General features: G+C 39.6%; 1 protein-coding gene across 9 annotated transcripts in view; it reads right to left on the minus strand.

Moving 5' to 3' along the window:
• SCN8A (sodium voltage-gated channel alpha subunit 8) overlaps positions 1-12,616 on the minus strand; it is a 133,702-nt gene that overhangs the window by 94,479 nt on the left and 26,607 nt on the right. For 5 of the 9 annotated variants that reach the window (XM_044678706.1, XM_044678704.1, XM_044678700.1 and 2 more), the window contains exons 2-5: positions 11,067-11,185; positions 9,063-9,152; positions 8,350-8,478; positions 5,989-6,080 (exon numbers count right to left, since the gene is read on the minus strand). In XM_044678706.1, the coding sequence (XP_044534641.1) occupies positions 5,989-6,080; positions 8,350-8,478; positions 9,063-9,152; positions 11,067-11,185 (430 nt within the window). Of the gene's footprint in view, positions 1-5,988; positions 6,081-6,228; positions 6,321-8,349; positions 8,479-9,062; positions 9,153-11,066; positions 11,186-12,616 lie in introns of all 9 variants that reach the window. The other 4 variants (XM_044678707.1, XM_044678705.1, XM_044678701.1 and 1 more) reach the window with 1 other exon arrangement.

The raw sequence follows: 12,616 nt of genomic DNA on the forward strand, positions 1-12,616 counted from the left end.
TTACCCACTCAAATAATCATCCCCTGCCCCTCTTGTTCACTGCTAAACTTCTAGAAAATGTTGTCTGTATCCAACAATTCTTCCTTACTTCCTCATCATCTCTCAAATCTCTGCAACCTAGTACCAGTCCCTTCTGTACTAATGAAACTACTTTCTCCAAGGCCAACAATATAACCTCTTAACTGGAAAATCCAATGGCCTTTCCTCAGTCTTGATCATCCCTAACCATTCTGCTGAACACTCTTCCATTTGGGAGGCGTTTGCCCCACTTGGACACACACTTTCTTCTGTTTGTTTTTCTTACTGCTCTAACCACTTCTCCTTGTTCTCTTTTGCTGGTTCAGCTTTCTGCTTCCACTTAAGAATGCCTATTCCTATTCTCTCTTCATCTTCTGTAAGGCTTAGTCCTTGGCCTTCTCTATCATTTTTCCCTTTATCTACTCCAGTAATTTCAAAGATCATTTGTATGCAGGTGACTCCAAAATCTACATATCAAGCTTAGAGTTCTCTTCCTAGCTCCATGCCCATACTGTCTTCTGGACATTTCCAGTCGAATGTCCCTGTACTGCTTCAAATTCAAACTCGTCTTTCTTTCCAAATCTGTCCCATGTCCCAGATTCCTTATTTCCTTTAGGTCTCAATTAACAGTCTTGAAACCTCACTTATTCTTGACTCTATCATACTGAGATCAGTTAAGGAAGCTTAAATTAGAGAAAAAAAGACTAGGGGAAAGCATTGTTTCTGCCAAAGTATTTGAGAGAATGACATTTGGAAGGACTGGATTTATTCTGCTTTGACTAGAAGCCAAAACTGGAATGGAGGGGTAGAAATTGCTCAGGGGCAGATTTCAGCTCAGTAGAGAAGAAAACGTTTTAATAAGAGGTACTTTTCAGGGATGAAATAGGGTGCCTCAGGAGGGAGTTGACCAAGATGGATAATCATTTCTCAGGTGTGTTGCAGAAGAGATCCTTGTACAGGAATGGGCTGGAATTTGTGCTTAATCTGGAAAAATGTACAGACTCACAAAATCTCAGAGCTGGGAGAGTCCTCAGAGAGGAACTTCTGGTATTTACCTTATTTCTGGGTAGATGATTCTCAGCCTTAGTATCTCGTTCTTCAGCTTTCAGTCATGCATCTCCAACTACCAAGAAAACAATACATTTCCCAAATCTCCTATATGAACTCCTTCCCAATCACTCCTTGCAGGGGCTAATCCCCTTCTCCAGTGCCCAATTACTTTGTATATATTTTGGATTCACTCATCTAGATTTCCTTCCAGTAGAATGTAAACTCCTTGAAGGCAGGGGTTGTTACATTTCAATCTTTGAATCCCCTGTACCCAGAATGAACCTGGAACATTAATCCTTATTGAATGGATAAAACAAATGGATATTCCATCACTAGCTACATCCTACTGATTCTAAATTCACATTATCTCCTGTATTTTTCTCTTCCCTCCTCTATATTCATATTGCAATCACACCAGTCCAAGACTTCAATACCTTTTGCCTGGACAAGTTAATAGCATCTGAACTGAGTTCACTGCCTCAGGTCTCTCTGTCTTCAATCCTTCCTTCTTTACAGAACTGCCAAAACTACATTCCTAATACACAGGTCTCTCTAGTCACTCTCTTACTCAACCTTATTTCACAAAACACATCATCACATTTCAGCCAACCTGGACTTCAACCTTGTTTTGTCCTGTCTTCTGTGAATTTCCACAGGATTCCTCAAATGTTGGGAGTTCTATTTGCTGAAGTTCCGTTCTTCCTCCCTAGCCAAGCTCAAGGTTTCACCTCCTTCACAATGTGCCTCCTGATCCCTCTTGTCAGTCACTTCTCCATCTTCAGCTATTCTTGCTGCATTTTGTCCAGATCACTACTTGACCTTTAGGATATTCTATCTCATATCACAGTTACTTATGTAGGTATCTCACCTCTGTATAAGATTATAAGCTCCAAGAAGGAAGGCACTTTGTTGCCTTTTTTTTAAACCCTTAGCCTAGGGAATTGGGGTCGAGTGACTCGTCCAAGATCATACAACTAGGAAGTGTCTGAGTTCACATTTGAACATAGAAGCTCCTTTCTCCAGGACTGGCTTTCTATCCACTGAGCCACCTAGCTGCCTCTAGGTTGCTTTTTAATCTTTGTATATAACTAGCACCTAGCACAGTTTCTTACACAAAGGAGATAGTGAATATTTCTTAAATTTAATCAGAGACTAGAGAATGCCATTGTTCTGGACGCAAAAAGAAAATCTTTTCTTTCTTTTATGGGTATATGGGACAAAATGCTATACAAAAACAAGATGTTGCTAAAAAGCAACTCCCCAGAAACATCAGAATGCTCCTTCAAATGACTCCCACACAGCAGAGTGTATGAGGAAAGTCTGTCCACAACACAAACTGGACAGCAAGCACTTAGAAAACGCAAACACCAGACAGGCACAAAGATACAACTGATCAGTGGCAGCTAATGACAAATTTGGGGTTGACTAAGAAAACAGAACTTACATCTAAAGCCTGGGGTCAATTTGCCACAGTGGAAGGCAGCGATTTGAGAAGGGAAAGGAAGCCGCCACCACCAAGCTCAGATTCTTGTCAACACTGTTTTCTGTACCCCCACACATACCTATTCCTCCTTCCACCATCACCCCCAAAGATGACCAGTCATTTTGGGTAAGTGAGTGGGATACATCTCCAGGATTATCAAACCTAATATAAGAAAACCCATCTGCACTGAGAAAATTCATCATGTATGAGAATGTCAATGCAAATTTAACCAAGGAGCAAGTAGGTGACACTTTTGTCAAGAATAAATCAATGTTAAACTGAAGGAGACAAGTTTCACTAGGTTTTTGACCACAGAAATTTCAGGAAAAGTCTTTTCTTTGTGAACACAGATTCTAATCTTTGCTCCCGAGTCTTCCTTACTCTCAAAGAAAAACAATACCTTTCTCCTACTTACCAAGACCTCAAATTATTTTTTCTTAATTATTTAATATGTAATTTTTCTCAATTATATGTAAAAGAATATTTAACATGCATTTCCCAAAATTATGAGATCTAGATTGTCTCTCTCTCTCTCTCTCCCTGAGATGGAGAGTAATTTGACCTAGGTCCTACATGTATGATCATGCAAAACATATTTCCATGTTTCGGACTTCAAATTAGGAAATAGAAAGGGTTGAAATGAGGCACTGAAGTGAAGTTATTCCTTCAAACAATGGCATGAGCCAGCCCTAATCTAACAGCTGCCCTTTCAGAAGCAGAATAGTTGTGATTAAATAACCCAAAAGTTAGCATCAGCATTATTTCCAGATGATTGAATGCTATGGGTCCCAGAAAGAAGACTGCCATAATAAAAAGACTGAGAATTCACATATAAGAAGAAATAGATAATCATTTGATTCCCTAAAGTACTAAACATGAAATGGCACCTGGCAAAGGCTTTCATCAATGAAGGTGACAGAAAAACAGAAAACTGTCAGAATTATGTGGTCGAAAGTTAACTCAGTAGCAGATCTGAATGCAATGAAGTAAACAACTTTTTTTGTTTGTTTGCAGAAGGGACCCACATAGAACACTTGTGTTACTACTTTGTTAAACTGAGAATATTTTTTAAAAGCTAACTGTAATGGTTAACAATTTCTTATATAATCCTTTTTCATGTTCTGGGTTAAAACATTTGTTTTTTTTTATTAAGTTCATAATTAAAAAGAATAAAATTTAACCATCCAGCTATACGGGAGGTGGAAACTTGAAGCCAATAAGAATATCAAAGGTGTTCCTGTAATACTCCCCCACTAGTTAAACATGCAAATGCTGTGTTCCGGTTTAGGTCTAGAAGACAAGGTTTCAGATCACAAAATCAAAAAGAAACAACTTCCTACTCACAAAGTATGTTGAAGAAAATAGGCAGGAAATGCAGGGGCACATTTTAAAGGAGTGGCAGGAGCTGGGATAGTCTTAAGAAAAACTGGTAAACATTCCAAGACCCTACCTAGTTAAGGGGGGAGTGATAGGGGGCAGAATGGAGAAGAGGAAGGGAATAAGCTTTATGAAGCACCTACTATGTGCCAGGCACGGTGCTAAACACTTTATATCTCATTTGATCTTCATGATAAACCTATGAGGTAGGTGCTATCATTACTCCCGTGTTACAAGTGAGGAAACTGAAGTGAGGAAGTAAGGAAGTGAAGTGAGGAAACAGATTAAGTGACTTGCCCGGGGACACACAGTTGGTAAGTGTCTTAGGATGTATCTGAATTCAGGTCTTCCTGACTCTAGGTCCAATGCTCTATCCACTGAGATAAAGAATAAATCAAATGTTAGAATGCCAGCTCCTGGCTGTAATGAGATGGGTCCAGAATGAATCATAGGATCATATGAAATAAACTTAAAGTGATAATTAAATCTCAACTGTTCAAGCTTCTTGCCAAAACAGACAAACTTCTAAAGACTTAGTAAAAGCCCCGTCACTGATAATCAAAGATTTCATTCTGAGTCCAACAACTGTCCTAACTTATTGGTCCTTTCCATGCCACCAATCTTTAAATAGATTTTAAATAAATTTATTGTTAAATTTACAATAAAATTATAATAAAAATTATCACAATGAAATTATAATAAAATTAATTTTTAAATTTTAAATAAATAAAAGATTTAAAATACTTTTTAAATAAAAACAATCAAGTCGACTTCACTATCATTCTCCTCATATAATCCCAGCTCTGTAGCCCCCTATTCACTGTAGTCTGATCTTCTTTTAAAGTGCTGGGAAGAGAATAACAAGAGGATTTCCCAACATCTGATTAGCCTGTGCTCACCAACCTGCTTCTCCAACAGTTTATGCATATCACGGCTTAGGGAGAAGACTACCTAAAAAAATTTCTACACACAAATGGAACTGACTCAACTTGACATATCCAAAATGTATTTTCCACCAGACCATAAAATCTCCTTCAGTGAATCAGAAGCCAGGAAAGATAAATCCTCTTGCCCCATCCCCCAATCTTGATGTCTTGAAGCAGTAAATGTAAAAGAAAGCAGGGAAAATAGCTGACAGCATTTTCTATCAGCTCGATTCCATCTCCTCCCTGCCACAAGCTGATTCCAAGTTTTCCTGCCAGTCTTTTATTCATCTTCTCTTTGTATTATCCTTCAGACTCACCCTACCCTTTCTTCTATCTCTCTTTCCATTCAGGCTGAAATTTATCTCATGGTACTTACCTTGGGTTCTTATAGCTCCTATCACCATTGAAGAAAGATTGTTTATGGGAATTTGGCATTTGTAAGTGAACCCTAAACATGTATGGTGATGACATTTCAGTGCAATGAGCAACAACAGACTGATTTGGGAGGACTTATTAAAATTAAGAGAGGATGGGCAAACATTTTCACCAACTCCAAAGCCTTAAATTTGTCTACAGGCATGGACTTGATAATCTGTGTTATTCTCTGATTCAACAATTCTATAAAGATAATAATAAGAAGAAATATGATTATGTCAATAATAGTCAGTGAGCAAAGCAAGCCACAGAAAGCCTTTTAGTTGCAAGCAGAGGAGTGATAGTTAATCTCAAAAATACTATAGTTTCATGGGGCCAAGAAACAAATATCTGATTTCCAAAGACAAGTCAGTTTTAAGGCAATCTTGCAAATATCCTTAGATCCAAGTGTTTCTCAAGGGCATGCTTTAAACAAAATGGTGTGCAGCAATAGCAATATCTCCCCGGGCACCCCGGCAACACTCTCCTCCCAGTCCCCCCAGTCCAAATCAGCATGGATGGTGAAGTGAGGGCATGCCTGAAATAAAGTGAAGTTTTGCAGAAAGGGCCATGTCAGAGGCCTTCTCCTGGCAAAGACATGCATATTGCCAGGCCCACATCAAAGGTACATGTGCCATTTCAGAAAGCGGAGGGAAGGAAGATGGAGTGAAAGGAAAAAATGGGACCAAAACAAGAGCCACAGGGCTGATAGTTTCTCACCTGGAATTACAGAGATAGTTTTCAAAGCTCGGAGAACCCTGAATGTTCTCAGCGCTGAGACATTGCCCAGGTCCACAAACTCTGTCACATATCTGCAGTAAGGGAGGTCACACACAAAGACAAATGACAAATACACACACCAAAATAAAAACCAAAACACAACCACAACAAAACAAAAAGTACAGTACGTCACAGCAGGGCCCTACCCCAACACCTAACACCAACCCCAGGCCACCTTACCTGGGATTACTGAAATAGTTTTCAAAGCCCTCAGTACCCTGAAAGTGCGCAGAGCTGAAACATTGCCTAGGTTTACAAACTCTGTTATATACCTGCAGAATCAAACCAGAGGTGACTTGTAATGGTACCACCGGGCAAGGGATTGGAAACAGGGGGAAGGAGGGGCTGATACTAGGATTTTATCTTTTGCATTCTTGGAAAGGAAAAAGGTTAAAAATGTAAACATGAGTTAACCATATTAGGGAAGAAATGTCTGGGAAAGGAGAGGTCAGATATAAAAAGAACTTTAAAAATTTGGAGGAATGGAGGCAGCTAGATTATTGGGGCTTTTTCTTGGCAACAGCCCTGTGATTTTCTTTCTCCTTTTCTCTCTCTCTCTCTCTCAAATCCTTACCTTCAGTCTTAGAATCAATTCTAAGACAAAGAAAGGCAAGGGCTAGCTAATTGGGGTTAAATGACTTGCCTAGGGACATACAGCTAGTCTGAGGCCGGATTTGAACCCATTTCTCCCAACTCCAGGTCTGGAGCTTTGTCCACTATGCTAATTAACTCTCTTACCCCACCCCATGATTTTCTTGATCAGAATTATTTTATTTTCTGCCCTTTTCTTTCTCTAATGAATCTACAAGGAAGACAGAAGGAAGAAGAGGCTGGATCTCTTGCAAATAGTTTTATATCAAAGGGCACAAAATTCAAATTGTGCAGCCTCTTGCCAAAACAGGCCTAAAACATAAGCACTCCACAGCTGATGACTAAAACCATCTACATGTTTGCACTCTTTACTCAGGGACTGGGGCATATCCACAAACAAAGGTCTGGTCTATGGCATATGAAAGCCGTACACAGGAAACCCCAATATTAGTGTAAGGGTGAATGTTCATTTTATCCCCCAAGTTGTGCTTCATTTAAGAATTTTTATTTTAGCTCTAGCATTTGTAGAACAAAGTGTTTTACAACTATTATCTCATTTGATCTCCACAACAACTTTGGGAGATAGGAGTGATTATTATACCCTTCTTAGCAATGAGGAAGCTGAGGCAGACAGAGGTTAAGTGACTTGCCCAGGGTCACACAGCTAGTGAGAATCTCGGGCCAAATTTGAATTCAAGCCTTCCTAACTCGAGGCCCTATACTCTAACCACTGCACTGTCAGCTTCCTCAATTCACATTGCCCATCTGCTTGGAAATGACAACATGGCTTGTATTACTGAAAATCAGAGCACGAGTTGAAAATACATGCCAGTGTACATTTTCAACAGTGGAAATACATTAGTAACCTCAATGCAACAGAAACAGCACTCCAGGTCTCTCTGTTCAACGGATCCATTCATCACTCACATTTTCTCACATCACAGCAGAAGCATATAACCACTTTACCACCGGAAAAACAGACACAATGCCCATTGCATGCCATCCTCCCTCCCCAACCTCCCTCCCAACACACACTCCAGGAAAACCAAAAGCTGGAAAGAAAAATATAATCCATTAAATCTTTTCCATTGTCAGTTCAGTTTTTCAAGGAAACATATTTTCAGTGATAAAGTAACACAATTACTAAGTGCAACAGACACAGAGGAGTAAGGAGCAGCACTGGTCTTGAGCAAGAAATCTTTTAAGACCCAAAACACAGCTAAAATAGTGTCTTTCATTCTGTCCTCAATGACAGCAACAAAGAAAGTCTTTTCCTCCTTCAAGAAGTGACTGGCTTGAGATGTGTGGGTTAGGATCTCTTTGAAACTCTCCAGCCCAATACACATCATTGATACTAAGATGGAAGGTAAGGGTTTAAAAAAAAAAAAACAAAACTCCCCAGTATCTCCTCCCAGACTTCCTGGAAACCTACATAACAAAATAGACACAGGAAACTCAATCCCCACCCCCTTTCCTGGCCCCACCTCCAATCCTGGGCCTATACAAACTCTGGGTCCTCACCAAGATCCCCTAGTGGGCAGGCAGGAAGGAAAAGAGAAATGAGAGTAGAGTCACCTTCATCTGAGCTGTCTAGGATGCTAAGAGTAACCAGACCACTTTCCACATTCACTTCACATCCATCCACAGCCACACACGTACCCCCCAAGAATCAAGTACTAAGAGGTACAACAAAGAAAACAGGAAACTTACGCCATCATAATGACACTGAAATCTAACCAGTTCCATGGATCCCGTAAGAACGTAAAGCCGTCTATGCAGAAACCTCTAGCGATAATTTTCACAAGTGATTCAAACGTATAAATCCCCGTGAACGTATACCTGTTGCAGAAACAAGTGGATTGAGGATATGTTTTCTTTAATGGAAAAAAAGCATAATTGGCCATTTCAGTGAACATTCATGCAGTATAAATGAGTAATAGGCATATTACTTATTTATTACCAGGAAAATTCTGATAATACAATGAAATGTTCAAACCAAGAGTCAGGGTTCAGAGGCATGAACTTGGGGAGATATACAAGGAAAAACCTCCATGCCGCTTTCCAGGGATGCTCAGAGCACCCGAGCTCTGAATCTAGGCAAGGTGGCCAGCACCAAGGCTATTTTGAACTTTAGAGGAGAAATGGGCATCTAATTATAGGGAAAAGAAAGTATGGAAGGAGGCCCAGTGTAATTGGAGGGAGTCAAAAGGAGTTGCTGGGTCATAGATAAGGATGGGGCTGGGGGTGGGGTACAGTTGACTAGATTTTATTTCCTTTTAGTTTTCTTTTCTAAGGAGCTCAGAACCTTGTGCAAATGTCTTACAAGTGATCAGCTTTCCCTATGAGATAGAGAAGTAATAGCTACTGTCTTATCCTTGAAAGAGAAATTGAGGTATATGACAAGAAAGAAATCAGTTACTTACTCCACATTCTTCGACCAGTCTGGAGGGTTACTAAAAGTCATGAATACACAGTTGGTCAAAATAGTGCACATAATGATCATGCTAAACACTGTGGAAAATGGTCAAGGGAGAATACATCAAAGCGGCCATTTTTAGAAAGTGCCCACACTCCCATAGTACATATATCATGCCATCAAAATTGATCATTCAGATGTCTGACCAAGACAAGGATAACTACAGGTCACATCCCAAATTTACCAGGGCTTAAAGTGGGGGTCTCCGTGCCATTCCCTTCTTTAGAGAGGGCCTGGAACCATTCTGCTCCCTTTTGGTAGACTTGCCAAAGTCTTCTCTTCCTAGTCCTCCAGTCCCTCCCCACCAATATACAGAGAGTATGGGGAAACCTAAAGGAAGGGAAAAAATCCACTAAATGTCTTACATTGCAATAATTCAAATTGTCCTCCAAAAATTAATGGCAGGGTAGCACAGTGAATAGAGTGCCCAGTTTGGAGTCAGAAGGACCTGGGTTCAAATTTGGCCTCAGACACTTAGCTGTGTGATCCTGGGCAAGTCATTTAAACCCAATTGCCTAGCCCTTATCACTTTTTTGTCTTGGGCTTGATCCTAAGAGTTAAAAAGCACATAAAACCCAAAATAATGATTTCTAAAATGCACCAGCCTACCAAATTTGCCTCTCCTACAAAATAAAAAGATAAAAAGGCTAAGGAAATCTGTATTCTTCATTAAAGATTTACAAAAAGTCTAGGGCAAGTGGTTATTTGGGAGCCTGAACATAGTTCATTTTTTCCATTTTTCCATTTACACGTAGAACTTTCAATGTGAGTAGATAGGTCAGCTCTAAGGTCTTGAAAGACTGAATGACTGAGGTAAAAGCAATGCCAAGGAATCCTGCAGTAGCTCAGGGGGATAACCACTAGAGGCACATGACCTCAAAAATATCTGCACCAGTAGGCCTTTAAATATGAGGAATGTGGATGATTTTAGAAGCACCCAGGTACACCCAAGGGTATCAAGTGACTTCAGTAGATGAATTAATCAAAGTAAGAGCCTTTTCCTACCCTATCCTAGTCCATGGCTACCAAGAAAAGGAACCATGTCACTGTATCCTCTCTGATTGAAGTTCAGGTTTAGAATAGCAAGAGTATGTTGCCAAGCCTGAAGCTGTCCTTTAAGCAAGCTGATTTTTCCCATTTATGGCTTCATCTATCTTTTTTTTCGATTACTAGTGTTTTTTGTTTTATTTTGCTTTTTTCCAAGATAGATTAAATCCATCCACAAACTACTTCTCCCAGAGGGCATAACAAAAAATGAAGTTAGTCTCAATGACCTGTAGGGTTCTCCTCCCAGTCCTACCTCTCTGATCTCATGGAAATGCTATTTGGAACTAGAGAAGCGAGAAAATCCTATACTTTGCTGCTCCTGGAGCTAGTGGGGGGACAAAATGATGAATTCTTTCTCCCAGCATAAACCTTTCCAGGGCTTCCCTCTACTAATCATTATCAGTCATTTTATTATTTCTACTGCTTATTTCTAAAAAATAATTAAATGAAAGCAGCTGAACAGCTTTGGGTTTTATTGGACTAAACAACCACTAATTCTCTCATCCTAACTTGTTGGAATCTGGGATAAGATCTTCTAGAGAAATGACAGGAAACCCCAGACAACTCTGTCAGTCCCTGACCTATTGTCAGATGATGATGATTATAAAAGTATAAAAAGTCTAATTAAGGCCACTAATCTTTTACTTAGGTTCAGATTTGTCTTTGATCTTCCTAGATTAATCATTTAAGGTAAATGAGGCATGTTTTCCCCATTTTTAAGATTCCTGAGATAAATGACATTATACATTTATTTAAGTCCAAAGCCCAGTACATGCCAAAAGGATGCATGTTCCCCAGAAATCTACATCTTCTAAATTCAGTTTTTAAGAAATGAGAAAATCAAAGAAGGCCTTAAGTGAAAATGCAATCAGTGTCCAGTTTTAATAGCTGCAGAAAAGGATATGAATGTATCAAAATTTTAATAGCTATTCTCCTCAACAGGTTAAAAGGGCTTAAAATGTACAAGGCAGGTGTGGCACTAAATCGGAAGAGTGTTTTCCCTCTGTTTAGTACTACAAAGGTCTGTGAAGAAAGAAAAGAGAGAAGAATCATTAAAACAATGTTATTAGCACGCATAAACATGGAAGCCAAAATACTTTTGTAGAAAAGGTGAGCAAAAACACCCGCCTCCCCCACCTCAATGGGCTTCTTTTGGAAAGAATGTCTTATGTAACTATCACTTGCTCCTTCTCTTCCCCTTTCCTATACCTTCCTAAAGTCCCATACCCATCTCCCCTCATCTCCCCCCCACCATAATATTGTGCCAAACAGTTCTGACACTTTATAGGATAAACTTCCTTCTTTTAGGATAACTACAAATTCTGTGGATCAGGCCTAAGCCATTTCATTGTCTTTTCTGGACACAACACAGAAATTTACTCATTAAGGCGCCCTGTTCCCAGAGCTCCGTGTGCAATGCGCCATTTGATAAGAATTATTATGATACGAGAGGTCAGGAGAGCCCTCTAATGAAGAGGTTCTTAACTTGTATGTGAACCTTGAATAGGAAAAAAAATTATATCATTATTTTCACTAACCTCTAACTGAAATTTGGCATTTCTTTCCATTAGGAATGTAGGCAACAAACCACAGTAGTAGCAGACTCCAAAAGATTGCCAATGAGGTTTAATACACAAAAAAAGGTTAAGAACCCCTGTTCTAATGCATGAAAACTTTTCAGTCAGATTTTCACAGAATCCCAAAGTTAGAATGGACCTCAGAGGTCATCTAATCAACCTATATGTATACAGGCTCTTCTTTACATCACCCAAAATGTCCATCCAAATTTTGCTTGAAGCTTCCAACCTGTAACTCATTCTGGTTTTTTGAGAGTTCTATCATTAGGAAGTCCTTTCTTATGTAAAGCCTTAATCTGCCTTCACAATCTAATCTAACCCCATGAACCATTATCACTTTCAGTGGTTCCCAAACTTTTTTGGCCTACCACCCCCTTTCCAGAAAAAATATTACTTAGCCCCCTGGAAATTAATTTTTTTTAATTTTAATAGAATTAATAGGAAAGATAAATGCACCTGTGGCCATCACTGCTCCCCTGGATTGCTGCAGCACCCACCAGGGGGCGGTAGCGCCCACTTTGGGAATTACTGCACTAAATGAACCATTCCAGCAGTCAAATTGGCTTCCTTGTTGTCTTTCATATATACTATAATTCCTATTTTTATAGTTCTGATTATATACTACATGAACTATAATTCATGTGTATATTTATATTCTTGAGAGAATATAAGCTCCCCAAGGCCAAGAATTGTTTCATTTTTCTCTCTGAATATGCAGTGCCCAGGGGAGGGAGTAGAAAAAGGAGGAAGGGAGGAAGGAAGGAAGGAAGGAGGAGAGGGAAGGGTGGAAGAGAGGGAGGAAGAGAGAGAAGGAAGGAAGGAAGGAAGGAAGGAAGGAAGGAAGGAAGGAAGGAAGGAAGGAAGGAAGGAAGGAAGG

Source organism: Gracilinanus agilis, chromosome 5 (assembly GCF_016433145.1).
Source record: "Gracilinanus agilis isolate LMUSP501 chromosome 5, AgileGrace, whole genome shotgun sequence".
In the NCBI taxonomy this organism is placed as follows: Eukaryota; Metazoa; Chordata; class Mammalia; order Didelphimorphia; family Didelphidae; genus Gracilinanus; species Gracilinanus agilis.